The 17,817-nt window shown below is 39.0% G+C and overlaps 3 protein-coding genes across 3 annotated transcripts; 2 read left to right on the top strand and 1 right to left on the bottom strand.

Moving 5' to 3' along the window:
* Nucleotides 1-805: 805 nt before the first annotated feature.
* On the bottom strand, nt 806-9,276 carry LOC138584748 (NF-kappa-B inhibitor delta). Its single transcript, XM_069657054.1, has 12 exons — nt 9,201-9,276; nt 5,299-5,435; nt 5,171-5,204; nt 3,792-3,970; nt 3,528-3,709; nt 2,941-3,046; nt 2,706-2,852; nt 2,573-2,624; nt 1,830-1,987; nt 1,376-1,492; nt 1,067-1,231; nt 806-960 (listed from the first exon to the last, which is right to left on the bottom strand). Exons 1-12 carry the CDS (start codon nt 9,214-9,216, stop codon nt 889-891), a joined length of 1,365 nt encoding a protein of 454 aa, XP_069513155.1. The 5' UTR covers nt 9,217-9,276; the 3' UTR covers nt 806-888.
* A 2,414-nt stretch (nt 9,277-11,690) lies between these two features.
* On the top strand, nt 11,691-13,571 carry hcst (hematopoietic cell signal transducer). Its single transcript, XM_069656910.1, has 5 exons — nt 11,691-11,779; nt 12,266-12,330; nt 12,519-12,539; nt 12,710-12,844; nt 13,101-13,571. Exons 2-5 carry the CDS (start codon nt 12,288-12,290, stop codon nt 13,142-13,144), a joined length of 243 nt encoding a protein of 80 aa, XP_069513011.1. The 5' UTR covers nt 11,691-11,779; nt 12,266-12,287; the 3' UTR covers nt 13,145-13,571.
* A 2,150-nt stretch (nt 13,572-15,721) lies between these two features.
* On the top strand, nt 15,722-16,935 carry tyrobp (transmembrane immune signaling adaptor TYROBP). The gene is made up of 5 exons (XM_069656992.1): nt 15,722-15,838; nt 15,921-15,941; nt 16,045-16,188; nt 16,275-16,342; nt 16,428-16,935. The coding sequence occupies exons 1-5, from the start codon at nt 15,802-15,804 to the stop codon at nt 16,482-16,484; spliced, it is 327 nt and encodes a 108-aa protein (XP_069513093.1). The 5' UTR covers nt 15,722-15,801; the 3' UTR covers nt 16,485-16,935.
* The last annotated feature ends 882 nt before the right edge of the window (nt 16,936-17,817 follow it).

Consider the following 17,817-nt stretch of genomic DNA (forward strand, 5'->3'; position numbering starts at 1 on the left):
ACAGTGTTATTGTACTTTTACTCATGAGTCATGTTTAAAATGTACAGTTAGTCAGACCGTTAGTCACCACACCTACTCATGCCGTGTCTCTGTTATAAGCACATTCTCTGTCACAATCACTTTTCAATACACAGTAATTTTACACAATAAAGTTTCGTTTTCCACAAAGAAACATAAATCATACCTGATGTTACACACATATGTGTAATCCATACAGACAGGCGGCTAAATCATAAATCATCCTTAACATAAGCGCACATGCTGACTGAAATCAAAACCATCACCACTCAGTGTATCAATATGATCACCGACCATGGCGGGGGGTTTTGACAGAGGGTTTCAGGGACATTGCCCTGGAGCTCATACAAACGATTTCACAGAAATCAACGTTACACTGGGAGTGTAGCTTATAAGGAAAATGAACATTACATCTTCCACATTGCCTTCTATTTTTTTTTTAATCACTAATGCTATTTGTATCTGATGATATCAAAATGTTAGATATCCAATACGGCCGAAATAAATACATAAATTAAAATGTGCCTAAAATCTCCAATAAATGTTACAACAATGAAAAAAACATTCCAATGTATCAGCAACAGCAGGAGCAATAAATGGAGGTCATCACTTTTTACATTACATGTGAATAGAAAAATAAATAAAGCACAACATTTTAACCGACAACAAATCACAGGTATTCCAAAATGTATGAACTAATATTAATTTGTGTAATCCAATGTGAATTATATCCAGAGATTAATATCTCAAAGTAGTTTGTTAACAATATATAAGCAAGAGACCCCCAAAAACATAAAAATAAATCCCCTTCTGAACAGAGGCAACATCAAAGACTCATTCCCTCCAAATAGGGATTACAAGTGGTTTGAATCATTCCTGGTCCTGCAAGGACACGATACGTCGACGAGAGGAGGCACTTCGTTTCTTCAGCATGAGCTTGAGCTGGGAGAAAATGAATGAAAAATAAAAGATAAATAAACATGATAAGTAATTACCCCTGAATAAAGCTCAAACAGCAGGGTTGCATAGTGCAGATGCTGCAGCTCACCTGCTCTCCCTGGAGGCCGCTTTGCAGCAGGTGAGCCGGCTGGTCGTGCTCCAGGTTGCGGATGCTGGGATCGGCTCCTCGGCTAAGCAGCAGCTGCAGGATCTCCACCTGGTGGGGGTTAGCATGGAGACCAGCTGCCATGTGTAAAGCTGTGTGTCCATGAGCCTGAGGAGAAAAGGCGGGAAATGCAGCATGACTCAGACAGTTTACAGTCACACAGTGTGTGTACAGTACGTATATGTTCATAAACACACAAACACGTGCATATCTATATTTCAGTTTTGAGTGTCAGGTCAGTGTGGGACTCACTTTTAAGTTGACAAAGTCTTTCATGTTCTGCAGGGGAATCCTCAGCAGGTATCGCACCAGATCAATGTCCCCCTCCTTCACAGCCAAGTGCAGCACGGTCTTGTTACTTTTGATTTCCTTGAAGTGGAGAAATGGAATTCATGTCAAACCAAAGAAGAAAAATAAAGCATAATGAAACCAAAAGTCATAATGATACATTTCAATGTTAAACAAGAGAGATAGTACAAAAGAGGGAGAGGGGTGGGGAACTAAACTATGGCATCATCATGGTTAGATTACACCTGGGTACTTCCCCTGAAAGGTCACAGTTTAGTATCATGGACTGTACCTGATCGTTGACCAACCGGTAACTAGTTGTTCTGACACACATCTCTGAATTATTCACTCACATGTTTATTAAAAATGCAGTTTCACAAGTTTCTGTGACGTTCAGAGAAGAGAGAGAGTGCTGTACCTGGCTGAGCAGGGACGCCCCTGAGCTGAGAAGCATCTGAACACAGGAGAGCTTCTCTGCTGCCTTGTTCTGTAGATTAACATCTGCCAGCACGCTGCTGGTCAGAGCCTTCATGGTGACGCTGTGCGAAATGGCTGCGCAGTGCAGAGGAGTCATACCTGAAACAAAGGAGAGGAAGCTTTTACATTTTGCGGAACCCATAGTATTATGGAGCATTTAAATGAACACTATTGAGTATATACATGGACACTGGGCACCCCCTTTCTCATGTTTTATTTTGTATATTAACTTGTTCCGTCGTTATGTAGTATATACTAATTTACAGAAGCAACTATAATATTTTGGTAGGTTTAGTTGTGATTTAAATGAGTAAGGTTCACACAGGCACTTCGGGCAGCCTAGGGGTCTTCAGGATACACGGTTGCACGCGCATAATTCAGTGGCCCGAGAATCCCAGCGCTAAATTTGGCCACGTTAAGCTGTTACGCTGCTTGTGTTTCTGTATTCCCAGGTGAGCAAAAGTGATGAAACCACGTATAAATGTAGCGACATAGACGTATAAAGAATGCGTGAGAGAAACAGACTACTGGTAATGCAAATAAGTCATTTATTTCGAAGTTTTGCGAGTCAATTTAAGTCTCTGAAGTGCCGCACCACCGAGTTAGGTGGTCAGTACCGTCACCACCTTAAGCTTACCGTTTGCATCGTAAACATAATACTAATAATACAAAACAATAAATTACCTTCAAAATTGCGGGCCTCCAGGTTGACATCTGGCCTGCTAGACAGAATTGCCTGTACAAGAAAAGGAACCAATCAAAGGATATTCTCGGAAGTCAGTATTGCCTAGTTAAGTCAGTGTTACTGCTACTTTACCTGCAGAACTCCAGGTAAGCCATAGTGGGCAGCAAGATGAAGAGCAGTTTGTCCATGAACATCACAGGCATTGATCTCTGCTCCTAATAACAGCAAATCTTGCACAATCTCTGCCTGGTTTGCTGTCACGGCCACCAGTAAAGCAGTCTGCACAAGAAAACACACTTTATTTTGAGAAATTGAAATTCAGTGCTTGTTGTTTTGTTTTTTTTGTAAGATGTAAACTTTTTTATACCTTTCCCTTGTGTTCTTTGGCATCCAGACTGTCCACAGCCCTCAGCCTCTCTGCAGCAGCATAGGCACACTCCCTGAGCCCCTTGGCAGTGTAGATGTGCAGGATGCTGACAGAACAAGAACACAAGATGAATTAGACTTCAACGAGTCTGGAAATTTTCAGTTAACCCCACAACCAGTTTCACAATATTGTGTGAATATACACAGTTGACACTTAGTTGAATTTCTCTTTCCACTTTATTTGACTTGAGCATGCAAGGCTGACTCATTGACATCTCTTTGTTGTTTTCATCTTTCAAGATTACCAAACTGCATTTGTGGCTCTCACTTTTAACTAATGAGTGAAAGCGAAACTCCTTTGAAAGTTAATAAATTGTGCTCTCTTATTTGCATTCAACAAAGTAAAGGTGCATGAAAGTCTGGAAAGGAAGTAAAGGCATTGTTTTTAAGTCTTCCTTCAGAAAATAAGCTGAAAAAGATCTCAAAGTAAAATGAAAGGGCCTACACAGGTTTACTGGTGTTCATTTTGGGGGTTTACTAGCCTGAAACATGTATACCAATCACACACGCTTTCACTCCTATACTCACGTGTCTCCATCTTCATCCTGCCTGGTGGCTCGGTTGTAGTCCATCCCGTTGAGCAGCATCCGGGCCTCCTCCAGCTTGGTGGTATCCATGGACGAACCAAAACTCGGCTGTGTGGTCGGACTGGGACCCAGAAGGGACCAAGACGAAGGCAAAGTGGGATCTGTGGCCGCCATCGGACACTCCTGCTCAAAAGAGGCAAGGTTGTCATTTAAACCAACAGCTTACACACACCTACAGAAGTTGCAAAGAAGGGATTTCTCTTACAAATGTCTGAGGCATTGTGTCTCCACACGGCATCACCTGTGTGCTGTACTCAGGTGTCATTTGGCTGTAGGGGGGGGCAAAGCTGGATCCTTGAAGGCTGCTGTAGTAGCTGAGCGTTGACTCTGGTGCTGTCCACTGCTCAAAGCTCACGGCCATGTCTGAGTAGCTGCTTGATGCACCTATAGAGGAGAGGGCAGACTTATATTTATGCTCTGTGACAAATTATACTTGATATAAAAGTATTTTAAGTACAAGACTGGTAATAGTCTATATTTCTGTTATCCCCAACAAATCCCCTGGAAAGGCAAAAACCAACAAATTATTCTGTCTTCCGGTGCTTTTCCTTCTCCGTCTGTGGCTTAAGTGAAGACACAAATCCTAGTAATCAAGATGTCACAAAAACACTTTGATATTAAAAAAAAAAAGGCTTATATAATTTCCATAATCTCTTGGGCATGGTTGCCATCTCCATTTCTCAAAAGGAAGTAAAAAGTGTTTTTCTAAGGGACTATTTTCTGCCATGGATTTGACGCATTAGTGAGTATTTTCAGCAGCAGGATGGTGAATGTGGAATTAACTCCAAATAAACTACTGTGCTGTTCATCATGTCAGAACTTTTCATCCAGAGCAACATTGAGGGTCATTGATGGTAGTTTGTGGGCAACATAAGAGCTCTATGGTAAAGAAAAACATCGGGCTCCAGCTACACAAAGTACTCGTCAGGATCTATTCATTGTGCGTTTAGTTCATTTGTGGGATTTGTTTGTAATACCTTTTTCCCACTGCTATAAGCGCGTTGACGCAGGCTTTTCAGACCCGGGAAGACCCGTGTATACATGCCGATTGTCTCTTTTCCCATTGACAGTGGAGTATACTGCTTTCGGTCTCTTTTCTGCTGCGTCATCATCGGACGTCACAAACGCGCCCGAAACAGGGTTAGTAAACAGTGAAGATGTTACGGTGGTTAGGTCTTTATTGTATCTATTACTCATTCAGTCTGTGTATCAAACTTGGCGCCGACAAATTTGGAACGATGTTCGAGCGCTGCTCGGACGGAGATGGTCGGAATTTGTAGCTGAGATGACAAGGAGTCGCAGAAGTTACCGATGGAGCATAGCATCGCACCGGAAAGGGGGCGGAGATTAGCGTGTCGACACACGTTTCGTGTTCCCATCAATGCCGATCAGAGCCGAGGCGATAATTACCCGGGTCTACTGCAGTCATTTTACCCGGGTCTGAATGCCGATTGTAACCTTTCCCACTAAGCGCCGGGTGTTAGCAGGTGTTAGTGGGTTTTTTCACAAATGGGAAAGCGGCTTAAGAAAAGCAAAGAACATCACCGGACTCATCCATTAAGTGTTGACTGAATGTGGACCTACCTGTGCAGGTAAATGTTTCTGATGGAGAAAGCTGCTGTGAGAAAAGAAAAAAGAGCAACCATAAGCCATCACATCTCCATGATGTAATATTTAGATAGAAGCTGAGCGCCTGTGTGTGTCTGTCTTACTGTAGCAGCAGTCTGAGGAGCTGGACTCGTGCTGGCTGCAGAGCAGGAGGGCGGCACAGAGGACGTCTCACGTTTTCTCTTCTGCTCCAAGAGCTTCTTCACTGTGGGCAGAGTGCAACACGGCTTCTCTTTCGGCGCTGAAGAGAAAAAGAATGCAGAAAGGGTTAAAATCAAAATGTCATCTGGAAATGTGAAGTCAAAAAACTTAAAACAGAGTAAAGCTGCAAACATTTCAAAGGGTGAGCTATAAGAATATTTGGTATTTGAAATGACTAAATGATTATTAATGATCTATCCCTTTTAGTCACAATATACAGTACTGTGCAAAAGGTGCACAGGTGTTTAGGCAGGTGTGAAAAAAATGTTAATAGTTCATTTTCATCAATGAACAAAATGCAGTGAATGAAAAGAAGAGAAATCTAAATCCAATCAATATTTGGTGTGACCACCCTTTGCCTTCAAAATGGCATCAATTCTTCTAGGTACACTTGCACACTGTTTTTGAAGGAACTCGGCTGGTAGGTTGTTCCAAACATCTTGGAGAACTAACCACAGATCTTCTGTGGATGTCGGCTTCCTCAAATCCGTCTGTCTCTTCATGTAATCCCAGACAGACTCCATGATGTTGAGATCAGGGCTCTGTGGGGGCCGTACCATCACCTCCAGGACTTCTTGTTCTTCTCTAGCTGAAGATAGTTCTTAATGACATTGGCTGCATGTTTGGGGTCGTTGTCCTGCTGCAGAATACATTTGGGGCCAATCAAACGCCTCCCTGATGGTATTGCATGATGGATGAGTATCTGCCTGTATTTCTCACATATACATATCTCACCAAACTTGCATGAACCTCCACCATGCTTCACTGTTACCTGCAGACACTCATTATTGTAGCGCTCTCCAGCCCTTCGGCAAACTGCCTTCTGCTACAGCCAAATATTTTACATTTTGACTCATCAGTCCAGAGCACCTGCTGCCATTTTTCTGCACCCCAGTTCCTCTGTTTTCGTGCATAGTAGAGTCACTTGGCCTTGTTTTCATGTCGGAGGTAGCCTATGGCTTTTTGGCTGCAACTCTTCCATGAAGACCACTTCTGGCCAGACTTCTCCGGACAGTAGATGGGTGTACCTGGGTCCCACTGGTTTCTGCCAGTTCTCAGCTGATGGCACTGCTGGACATCTTTCGATTTCGAAGGGAAATAAGCGTGATGTGTTTTTCATCTGCTTCACTAAGTTTCCTTGGTCGACCACTGCGTCTACGATCCTCGACGTCGCCCGTTTCTTTGTGCTTCTTCAAAAGAGCTTGAACAGCACATCTGTGTCTGACCTGTGACATGAAACTACACCTTCCACAGCCTCACCTTGGTAGCAGAGTTTGGCTGTTCCTCACCCAGTTTTAAGCCTCCTACACAGCTGTTTTTGTGTCAGTTACTGACTGTGTTTCAACCTACATGTGAAATTGATGATCATTAGCACCTTTTTGGTATAATGGGTTGATCATACACCCGACTATAATCCCTGACTTTGTGCAGGTGTACCTATAAGAATTGATGCTGGTTTGAAAGCAAAGGGTAGTAGCACCAAATATTGATTTGATTTAGATTTTTCTTTTGTTCGCTCACTTATCATTTTATAAATTGATGAAAATAAACAATTATTATTTATATTTTTGAAAGCATCCTTAGTTTCACACCTGCCTAAAACCTTTGCACAGTACTGTATATCAAGTAAAAAAAACCCAACAACGATAGGATAGATAATAATGTACCATTAAAGCTCTAAATTGTCAGCCAAACAAATACTAAAATAGGAAGCTGAAATGTTTGACACTGTAGAAATAAGATATAAATCATGCTGCATTCATAGATAATTGATTTTAAGTCTGAACTAGTTGTTATAAGTAGGATAATAACACTAAGATGAAATAACTGAGATGATACTACAAACTCAGTTTCTCCATGGTAACACTTTTTGATAAAATATCAATAACAAGTCACATGACTGCGTGTTTTCCCTCCTCTTAAATAATAGTATCATTTCCATCAAACAGGTAAAGGAAATGAGAAAAATAGGAACAAATATTACAAAACAGAATTCTGATGTTTCCAGCTGACATGATGTTACCACACAGGTTAGTTTCCCTTAAAAGCCTCGTACCTGAAAGATAAAGAGATATTTCCACCGTGTGCGTGGAACCAGCGTGCAAAGATAAAGCTCTGAGAAACCTCCTCCATTAGGAACACAGATCCTTTGTGGCTGTGCAAACCAGACTAATTCATCAGAAAATCTCTAGCATGGGATTGCCACTGCTTATTTTCTATGACATCTTCCTGTCTCGCTCCGTTACGCTAACAGAAAGGGAAACCACATCTTCCTGCCTTTGGTGTGTCACAGGCACGTCACCAAAACACGTGTAGCTGCTTTGTGCTGTCTGTTGCTCCTACATGTCTGGGAGGCAGAGAAGAAGAAGAGTGACATGTTCTTTTGTTGTTACCTTTTTTCTTTTAAAGACTGTGGATGTCGACTGCTGTGGTGAGAAGCACAGGGACAAGACAGCTCTGTTCACCAGAGCAAACACAGAGCGTGTTCTTCCGAAAAAGAAATATGCAAATTCAGCCTGTGAGAACGAAATGTGAGTTTGAAAACTTTAACCCTTTAGTTTCTGACTGACTTCTTCACCTGAAACTGATAACCTCCCAAACAGTAAGCCCCTGTGCTTCTGTGTTTGACCACACGATAAAGGTCACTTTATGAGAATACATGACATCAGTCAGAACATTTCAGTGACACCAAGTTTCGTTTTCAAGTTCAAAGGTGTTACTATATATTACTCAATCCCGACTCATTTGATCTTTACAACTAAATGCCACCTTTGACCTTTTTACAGGTGATGTAATGCTGCGACATGTAGCTAATCTCACTATATTAAACAAGAGCTGAGTCAACTGATAGCTGATAGAAGCTTCAAGTAAGGTTTGAAGTGGGTTGTCCGAGAGCAGCAGGATATTTTGCTTAACACACATGATTTTAGGGGTTTACACCGACTGCCCCCACACAGTTTTGGGCAAGTCTGCTCTATTCAAATAGGATTTGTGGAAACCCCTGGACTTGACTCATGTTGCGTGGGAGGTTGGGGATTCCGACGACCTTTCTCTTTTGGCCTTTCTGTGCAGAGAAATAAAGAAGCAGTGCAGAGCGAGTTTCCTCATTTTTGTGGTTTAACAGACCCGACACACACAACAAAACATGTAAGCATTCAGGCCTGAGTTAAAGAAGGCGCAGAGGCAAATAAAGTTAGGGTGTCACGTCACAGTTAAACTGTCTGCCTGTAATAAAAAGGGGAAATGAAAACAAACGGAGCAGGGGTGGAGGTGTTAGGGTTTCCCCACATAATGTCCCAACCCATGGATTCACCAGAACTTTGTTTTGTTTTAATGAAAACCGAGAGAAAGGCTTGTTAGTAAATGGAGGTATTACCAAACTGTACACTATCAATAGAGAAGTATTTCAACTAAAATCCCCACTGCCTTATTGGACAGAAAACACAGTTTAACTTAATGACATGCTGCAAGTTTACAGAGGCTCAAATGTCAGATTTAGGATCAAAAGTCCAAAATATAGTTAAAAAAAGATGCTATCAGAGTTGTAAGATTGTAAATAAAATTTAAATTAAATTAGTGTGCATTATAAAGATGAATGATAACAAACACAGTAAATAAAAGAGTGACAGGACTGTATTCTGTCCATAAATGCAGTACTTTACAAAAGTAAATAAAGTAAAAAAGTAATAGTTTAAGTAATAATCATAACTATCTAACCCTTCAAATTAAGACTATATGAATATAAAGACCCAAGCATAAACACCTGCACTGCCAGAACCACCAAAATAAAAGCCTGTATACTCACATTTATCAAAGTGCATGTCAGAAGCGGTGTTGCTGTGAATTCTTCAACAGGTCGTCCTCTCTGTCACTGCTCCGTTCAAAGCTGGGTGAACTGATTTACAAAGCCGGAGGGTCGTGTGATGATCTGCTTGTTCTGAAGCGCAAATGCCTTGTTGACTTTGTCGCTTCTGCTTGTACACACAGGGCCGCCCACAAGCTGGTCCACGCCCCTCCAGAGGGGAAGCCACATACTCACAGTCGTGTCACAGGATGAAAACTGAAGAGAGTGAGAGAAACTAGAAAGATAGCGATAAAAAGTATAGAAGCTATGTGAAGAACTAGTACGAGTAATCAAACAAACACAAAGATACAGAATGACTGTGGAGCTCATTTTTGATAGAAATGTCAAAATAACCTTTTAATAGCAAAAAATCTGAATGCAAAATGTTCAAGTTCAGACATAATAGCATTATAAAAATCTTTAATATGTAAAAGTTTTTATCATCCAGAGCAGCTCCTATTTCCACTACAGCACCATAATACTGGATATTATACTAAAACATCAATATTAAAGTAGCATTTTCATGATTTGGACGGTCCAGGTGATTTTTTTTTAACATATTAAGAATAATTATTTGTTTGGTAGTTGAATGTACAACAATGTCCAATCCATCATATTTTATAAACTAATTACATTTTGAATGTTTAATGTTTAAACCATTAATATTGGTCTATAAGTAAAACAGCTTAAGGGACAAGTAACTTAAGTAACTAAATGTAGTGAAGTCAAAAGTTCACTGCAGGCCTCTAAAATCTGATGATAAATAAATACATTCGTCTTTATAGCAATTCATTAAATATTTTGACCTCATTGAAAAGTGGCAATACAAAATGAGAAACATAATAATCTCTACCTTTAGTATTATTCTGTATATCAATAAAAGAGGCATGATTAAATGACATAATGATAATAACACTAACAGAGTAAAATAGGTATTTACAACAGGCTTTCTTCTTATCCCCATGGAACACTTACTCATATACTTTCAACTAAATCTTTGACTAAGCAAGTGGAAAACCTGAATAAGAAAAAAGTTTGATAACTCAATTTTAAACTCATTCTTAATTTTTAAGCTATATATTTTCAGCTTTAAACACATATTAAAATGTACCTGTCGGAGGTTCCTCATCATTCTTTTCAATTGTAAATTTTAGGCCACTGTTTTGTTTATTTGGCTCACAGATTGTGTGATTGAAAAATGTTTAGGTTACAGTGCATAAAGACAACCAGGATCCTCTGTGTCACCTAAAAAATACCATCATCAAAACACTTTAAAAAAAAACCTTTGCCAAACAGCATAACATAATAGAGAAATAAAAAATGTGGGAAATATAATAAACATCTAACAAAACATTAAAGGATCAAAGTGAAATAACAAGTGAGACAAATCATCATTAGAAAGTTTTGGAGATGATAAATTAAAGTTTTGGAGAAAGTTTGTTGATAATCGAACAGCCAAACAAACATGGCCCACCCTGCAGTGATCCTAAAGCTCCGCCCCTAAATTCGTCTACAAACTCCAGGTTCTTTTTTTCAAGAACAGCCAGCTGACCATGAGTGGATATTGGTTCTATTTGAGAAACAATGTGTTGGATAAGTTTGAAGACACTAACTTAAAGCTACCGTGAGCTGAACTTTCCGTTCGGTCGATGCCGCCCCCCTGTGGACAAAGCAATACGTATTATCTCTTTGCTGATCTTATCCTGCACATGCTTAAGTGGTGTTCTGTAATGAAAGTAAACTGATGAAATCTGCCTCCTTTTAACTGTCACATGTACCACTGTGAATCTTTGCCATGGAAAATGTAAACAAAGGCAAATGTGTGCTGTTAATTGCTTCATCTGACACTGACTCACTTTACATGCTTTTTGTTTTACAGTCTGCATAATGTTGATGAGAGTGGACCTTGATTGAGGGAAGATTTGGTAGTAGAGAAACAAATGCATAGAGAACAAGAAGTGTTTGAAACTACACTACAGATTGAAACAGGCGTCAGTCTGTGGTGATGCACATCATCCATAGCAGACTCAGAGCTCCATCTGCTGTTCATAGAGTCGGAGTCAATCTTATTCAACGGCTTATCTGAATTGAAAGTGATGACTAACTACAAAGTAAATGTCATTTTTAGGTCTCAAAGTTGTCATGTTGAGGATTTTAAAGCTGACAAAGTGAAGGAATTGATAACAAGTGTGTGAACATTGTTTTAACTAAAGCCTTTATCCTTAAAAAACATTGTGAGTTTATCCTTATGTCAAGTTAAGAGTCTAAGTATGAACAGGAAGCCTTTCTTCTCAGGGACTTTTAAATGTAGTCTTCTCTATTATAATATAATATACATCCCCTGTCAAAGATAAAACCCTCTGTAATCAGGCAGTTATATAATCGCCCCCTCGCGTCGAGTTTACACTCAAACAAACAGGCAGTGTTTCCGCCAAGCAGAGGGAAGAAGAACGTGACGTCAGGGCTCAAAAGTGAAGCTCATTGGAAACCATAATCATACATCATTTGGATTCCAGACACACGGCACTGTGGGAGAGCAGGTATGAAAAACATGCTCACACTGACTTCCTCAACTCACTTTTTAACCATTTAATGTCTGTCATCCTTTAGTTTTGTTTTTAGATTGAAGATACACAAGCAGAATATCTTGGGGAAAGTTTCTGTTATGTGACTGTGAACACAGAATGTCCTCATTAATCTTAATCTTTTAAAGTCATCTCTAGAGGAATTCTTAAAGAGTTTGTAAAAGTATTACATTTTTATTTTTTCTTTCTCTTTCTGTAAAATACCTACATACAGCATATTATTACTTATTGTAATAAGACCCCAGGAAGAATAGCTTCTGCTATGCTAATGCTGATGGGGATCTTTATAAGCAAACAATCAAATACAGCAGTTGTTCATTCAGTGCTGCACGTGGATAAAGTTAAGCCTACTACCTCAAATAATTTACTTTATTCAAGTTGACTTTTGAATAAGATTTGAAGGATATAAAAGACAAAGTTTGGTCTCATTTTCTCTTTCAGAACTGAGTTGACAAACGTGGCCATGGCATACAAAGTATTAAACCTTGTCCTCTTTTTTCTTTGTGGTAAGCACATTTGCATCGTTTTTCACCCCCTCCATCACACAAACAGACATTAAGGTGGTCCTATACAGGAAAGAGAAACCACATTTTTTTTGAATGACGGAAACTGAGCTGACAGAGGTGTTGCAGACTGACACCGATGTTTAAAAACCAACATGTTGTTTTCACGTTTGTTTCTTTCTGTCTTTAAGGCCTGGCTGTGGCACTCGCTGGTATGTGCAATAAACACACACAACTTTTAAATTCACATTTTATGAATATTATCATTTAGAAAAACAAGCAAACTAGATAATGACAGCTTTTTCCAGTCAGTCTGGGTTCACATCCTCCAACCCACTCTTTTTTTCTGTCTGACTGTTTAATAACTGTCTGTGTTTGCCAGAGAGCACTGGGTCTTGCTACAGGATCGAGCCGGGGACATTAGCGGGCATCATCTCTGCAGACGTGTTGCTGACTATTATCATTGTCATTGTCACCTACCGATGTGCCAGCGTTCGGCGTCAGAAGATAGAAAATGGTGAGGCGATGGAACTGAAATAAGTGAAACTTTCTAATTTAAAGGTTAAATTAAAAGGTTTATCAGCGCTCGCTCCTCTAACGACCTTTCAGAACTGCTCATGACCTTTGAAAGTCAAATAGATTTTTGTTTACACTTATATAACGTCTTGGCCTTTTGACCTTTTTAGTCATCAGCCACACCTGCCGAGTGCCTTTGATTTCACTCCCTTGTTATGTTCTTTGTTTATTAATGTCTTTCTTTTATCTCTTCACAGCTAACAAAGTGTATATGAATGTCCGGGCCAACTGCAAGAGCTAATCCAAAGATGGTGCAGTAAATTGAAAATTGTTCACATGTTTTTTTTAAAAAATATATTACAAAATGTGAGGACAGTATCTTGCACATGCTAAATTTCTTCTTAGTTTTAGCCTTTTACATTTGGTCACCATGTGTGCTTTTGTTCTTTCGCCATCTGCATAGACACCTTTTTGCAAAACATAAAAATTTAGAAACTTAAAGTGCATATTTATCTCATTCAGAAACCTTGTATAAATGTCACTGTGTGATCTCTTGTTTCATGAAATGTTGGCACTGTAACTCCACCACACAGCACCCTCTGCAGTTAACTTTTGGAAGTAAATTGTCTAAACACTGCATTTAATCAGGCCCTGGGGATTTTATGTAAATATTGCCAGTATCAAAAGCTGCATTAATATAAGTGATTTTGAAAATTAAAGACAGTCTAACTTAATAGACATTTGTTGGTTGTTGTTTTTTTTTAACATGTTTGCTGGGTTGGTTTTTTCTGCTTTGTTCTTAAAAACACTTCCCCATCGTTTTTGTCCTACTTTACAAAAGTGACATTTCAGCTTCCTGTCTAACACAGACGACCTGATAAGATTCCAGACAGATAAAGTAAAGTCCGACTGAGTGTTGAGGCGATACTGTGGTTAAACGGCTGTCTGCTTTTTCAAACAAACGCACAAAACATGTTGACCAAGCTGATTTGCTATCCCTATAAAATCTGTCTGATGTACCTACAGATTCTCAATGTTAAATCACTCACAAGAGGTAGTCTGTCTAAACAGGGGGAAAAAACTCTTGAATAGGTTGACAGATTTCAAGAGGTCAGCTCGATTTGTCTGACTAAACTCTAAAACTCTTTGAACTTTAACTAATTTGAAATTTAACAGGAACATTGTGCAAAAGGATTTCCCTATGAGTTGACGGTTCTATTTAGTGTAAGGACATACAGTAGCTTTTGATAAGATAAGATTCTTTAATATATTCTCAAAATATACGTATTTATATGAAAATAATTAATATATTTTGAGCATATAAAGGGAAGATAAAATATACTATTGCATTTTACTGTAAGTAGAAACCAGCAATACTTTAATTCACATCTGTTACCTGCCCCTATAATCTGTGGAGTACCTCAAGGTTCAATTCTGGGTCCAATCATATTCATCCCTATCTTTCTCTGTTTTGTTGATGGCTCAGACACTTCCATGTGAAATCCAGCAACTGCGTTTTCAACTGTTTTGTGATTGGTACTAAAAACCTGAGGGTCATCCTGCTGACCCGTGGGTGTTGTACTGTACATGTAAAAAAAACGATGTCTTTTAAAAAAATGTTGGAAAACAGAAGCTGTTGAAAAATTTAGCTCTGGAGTCATTTAAGTCATTAATAATAAGTCACAAGTTTCTCCCCTAACAAAAAAGTAATTTGCAAATTCAACAACAATCCATCGTCTTTTCTATGTTAATAATTTGCTATTTACAAGTATTTGTTCAGCTGCTCTACAGCCCCTATCCAGAACATCAGAGGTCAAACCATCTCTATGCTAGCCGAATAAATTTTTGTTGCAACCTCACAAAAAGCTGTTTTCAGTCATGGCTTAAAATGGTACATAGGTAAATTATTAGTTAACCATTTACAAAGCAATTACTTACAAGCAACAAACTTTTAATGAAGGTGCATTACTTTTATAGATCAAAAAGCAATCAAAAGACCTCAAATTAACTTAATGCTTTGTTTAAAAGTAAAGAGGAAAACAAGATAAATCGTCTTTTAGTGTTGTAAAACTCATCTTAAAATAGGGTTGATCATTGGTCTTCTTTCTGTTCCCTTAGAGTTTGATAACTAAAAGGGATCATGCTTACGCTTCTGAGGCACCAAGCTTCTTGGGCAGTCTGCTGTAGAAACCCGGGCTTAGTACATAACTGTCTTCTTTTAACTTCCTCTATGAACATTACCTTACAGAAACTTTCATTCTCTAGTTTCCACTTGTTTAAAGTATTTAGTTTAAAAATATACTTTTAACATCTGGTTATTTTTTTTCATTTAATGTGTTATTCAATCTTTCTTATTTTATATCTAAGTAGTTATGTACTTGTATGCAAAGCATTAAGGTCTCCTTGGCTCGAACAATAAAGGTGTGCTTTCCTTTTGCTGACAGCACAGCATCATTAGATATAAACCTGCGGTTGAACAGTGGCACACACTAGGTAGCAGAGACTGTGCGCTAAACCACAGGTCAAGAGGAAATGCTCTGTTTCGAGATATGATCACTTATATTTCTGCTGAAACTGCAGGTGAAATGAAACTGACTTTGAACAGTTCCTTATCTTGGTATCACATTGCCAAGACAGACGAAAAATAGATATAGTGTTAAAAGCCAATAAAGAATAATCCTTAATATCAAATCTGACACTTAAATGAGACATGCATGAATGTGAGAGAAGAGACAGAAACACCAGCTTCCTCTTCTCTGAGTGGACATCTCCCTCCTCCTATCACAGTCACCCACACACTACAGCCAGTATTGCCTGTGTACATATATTTATCTGTGTACACTCCCACCTTTAACATCTTGTTTATGGGTGATACGGCACAGACATTCGAAGAGAAGAGAAACACCAGTGACCCTCAACCTCTCCTCATTTCCTCCTTTACCAGCAAACACCGAGAAGATGGCTGACGCTCTTTGTATTGTGGGCTCGTTTTTTGGTGCGTGGTCTGTAAAATGTGTTTTAACAATTGTAGCAAAGACATAATAGTAAGTGAGGCTTCATTACTCTTTGTCTTTCAGGATCTGCAGAAGGACAGCAAGGTATGTAGGTTTCCTTCCCCTTTTGCTTCTGCGGCATGCTGACAGCAGTCATGTTTGGTGTGTTTGTTTATAGTAACAAACCTATGTCTCCTCTCTTTTTCAGACTGCGCTTCTTGTTACATGATAAATATAGGGTCTGTTATGGGCATTATTGCCTCTGATATCATCCTGACCATCTTCATCACTATTACAGTGTTCTGCTTTGCGTCTCACCACAACAAGAAAAGGGAGTGGGATTCACATGATGGTGAGCACTAGCTTTGTGTTTCATGCTGCTAGTTTGTTGTAATATGGCAGGTGGTCAGTAACTTGACAATGTAAAATTTGTGGCAGGTAGGAGAAGTCAACTATCTTCAATATCAAAGAAAATGGCAACTGAGGTCACAGAATCCCCCTACCAGGTAACAAAGAACTGAAATCGTCTTAAAGCCTTAAGGGCTCTTTAAAAAATGTCTCTATGATGATATGCTTTGACTTTTTTTCCAGGAGTTACATGGAGTCCAGTCAGATGTGTACAGTGAGCTACAGCACTTTAGGAAATGAAACAACGGACTCATTAATATCTCAACAATGTCTCATCGGTTTTTTTAAGCTATAACTGGGTGTTACTCTTACGCACATTTTGTCGTCACTTATATATGGACAGCATTATAAAGGGAATCAAATTAGCAGCCAAAAACAGGTTAAGTGTTGGCTGTGACAGGTAAAAATTTTACGTCCGGTAGTCCACATTTCCATTGTCAGGTACGAGTGGACCAGTCTGTGCTGTTCTTAAGATTTTGACATTGATTACTGAATTGGCAGACATAAAACTGAGTTGCTGGTTTAATGACCTGCTACAGTGACAGGTGAGAAAAACACTTAACTTTAGACTGTGGTGATAACATCAGTGTATATATGTATTCTGCATGTAATTGATTTATATTTTATTCATTGAGCGCTGTATTTCGCTAAATATGATGTCTGTTGTATCACATTCTTGTTTTCTTGCTAATCTTTAAACTGTCTTAAAATAAGTATTTGTATTTAACTAATTATAAATTAAAGTACATTTTAAATCAAGGAATTGAAAAAGATGCATTCTTTACTTTTTCCTTCTTTTTGTATTTTTATTACAGATTACTGACACGTTTCCACACTGCAGTCAACTTAAACAAAGGCTTAAGATTATCTAAATAATAAACATTTTAACACACCGTAGCTTTAGCTTTAAACCAGTTTCCATGACTAACACAGTATTGTTAAAACCTCTTTATTTCCTAAATTTGGTCCACATGATCTCCTTACAAAAAAATACATGTAAACATCTAAATTTGGATGAAAAAGTCCCAGCAGCGACTGTATTTGGAAGCAGCCTTCATGCCTCCTATGACTCAACAGATGTTTGCTGCTGACTCATTATAGGGAACAAAAAGACTCTGAAAAAAGAGGGAAAAAGAATGAACGACAAAGCAAGGTCTGGCAAACCACTTAATCTTATAATGGATGGAGCGTAACTAATCTAAATGTGCATTATGTGGTAAAAATTACAGCATGTCATGGAGTTGTTGCCTATAAGCTACTCTGGTGGGATATGGAAATATGTAGAAAACTTTGTCTGATTCAAACTCAGAGGAAACAAACCTTTGTGTGATCAGGACGCTCGGCTCCTGGCTGGAACAGATGAGCCACTGGGCGTGTGCACTAGAGGTGCTGAAGCACAGATAGGAAAGAAGATAACATGATATGATCTTTAAGGAAAGCAGTCACTCCACTCAAACAACATTGGGACTATTTTCACTGGTCATGATAAAAACACTTCTTACCTATTGGATTGATTTCAGAACTGAGAAATTCTCTGGTTTCTGTCGGGATATTAAAAACGATTGTTCAGCCT

Source organism: Semicossyphus pulcher, unplaced genomic scaffold, assembly GCF_022749685.1.
Source record: "Semicossyphus pulcher isolate SPU_LCO1_2020_fin unplaced genomic scaffold, fSemPul1.0.p SCAF_9, whole genome shotgun sequence".
NCBI classification, from domain to species: domain Eukaryota; kingdom Metazoa; phylum Chordata; class Actinopteri; order Labriformes; family Labridae; genus Semicossyphus; species Semicossyphus pulcher.

Excerpts from the sequence above, each read along its gene's own strand:
- LOC138584748 (XM_069657054.1), bottom strand. Across the intron at positions 2,853-2,940 it reads CCAAAGAACACAAGGGAAAG|ACTGCTTTACTGGTGGCCGT; the intron begins GTATAAAAAAGT and ends TTTCTTGTGCAG. Across the intron at positions 1,493-1,829 it reads GGGCGTCCCTGCTCAGCCAG|GAAATCAAAAGTAACAAGAC; the intron begins GTACAGCACTCT and ends CTCCACTTCAAG.
- hcst (XM_069656910.1), top strand. The coding sequence starts at position 12,288 with ATGGCATACAAAGTATTAAACCTTGTCCTCTTTTTTCTTTGTG. Across the intron at positions 12,331-12,518 it reads TGTCCTCTTTTTTCTTTGTG|GCCTGGCTGTGGCACTCGCT; the intron begins GTAAGCACATTT and ends TCTGTCTTTAAG. Across the intron at positions 12,845-13,100 it reads GCGTCAGAAGATAGAAAATG|CTAACAAAGTGTATATGAAT; the intron begins GTGAGGCGATGG and ends ATCTCTTCACAG.
- tyrobp (XM_069656992.1), top strand. The coding sequence starts at position 15,802 with ATGGCTGACGCTCTTTGTATTGTGGGCTCGTTTTTTG. Across the intron at positions 15,839-15,920 it reads TATTGTGGGCTCGTTTTTTG|GATCTGCAGAAGGACAGCAA; the intron begins GTGCGTGGTCTG and ends TTTGTCTTTCAG. Across the intron at positions 16,343-16,427 it reads TCACAGAATCCCCCTACCAG|GAGTTACATGGAGTCCAGTC; the intron begins GTAACAAAGAAC and ends CTTTTTTTCCAG.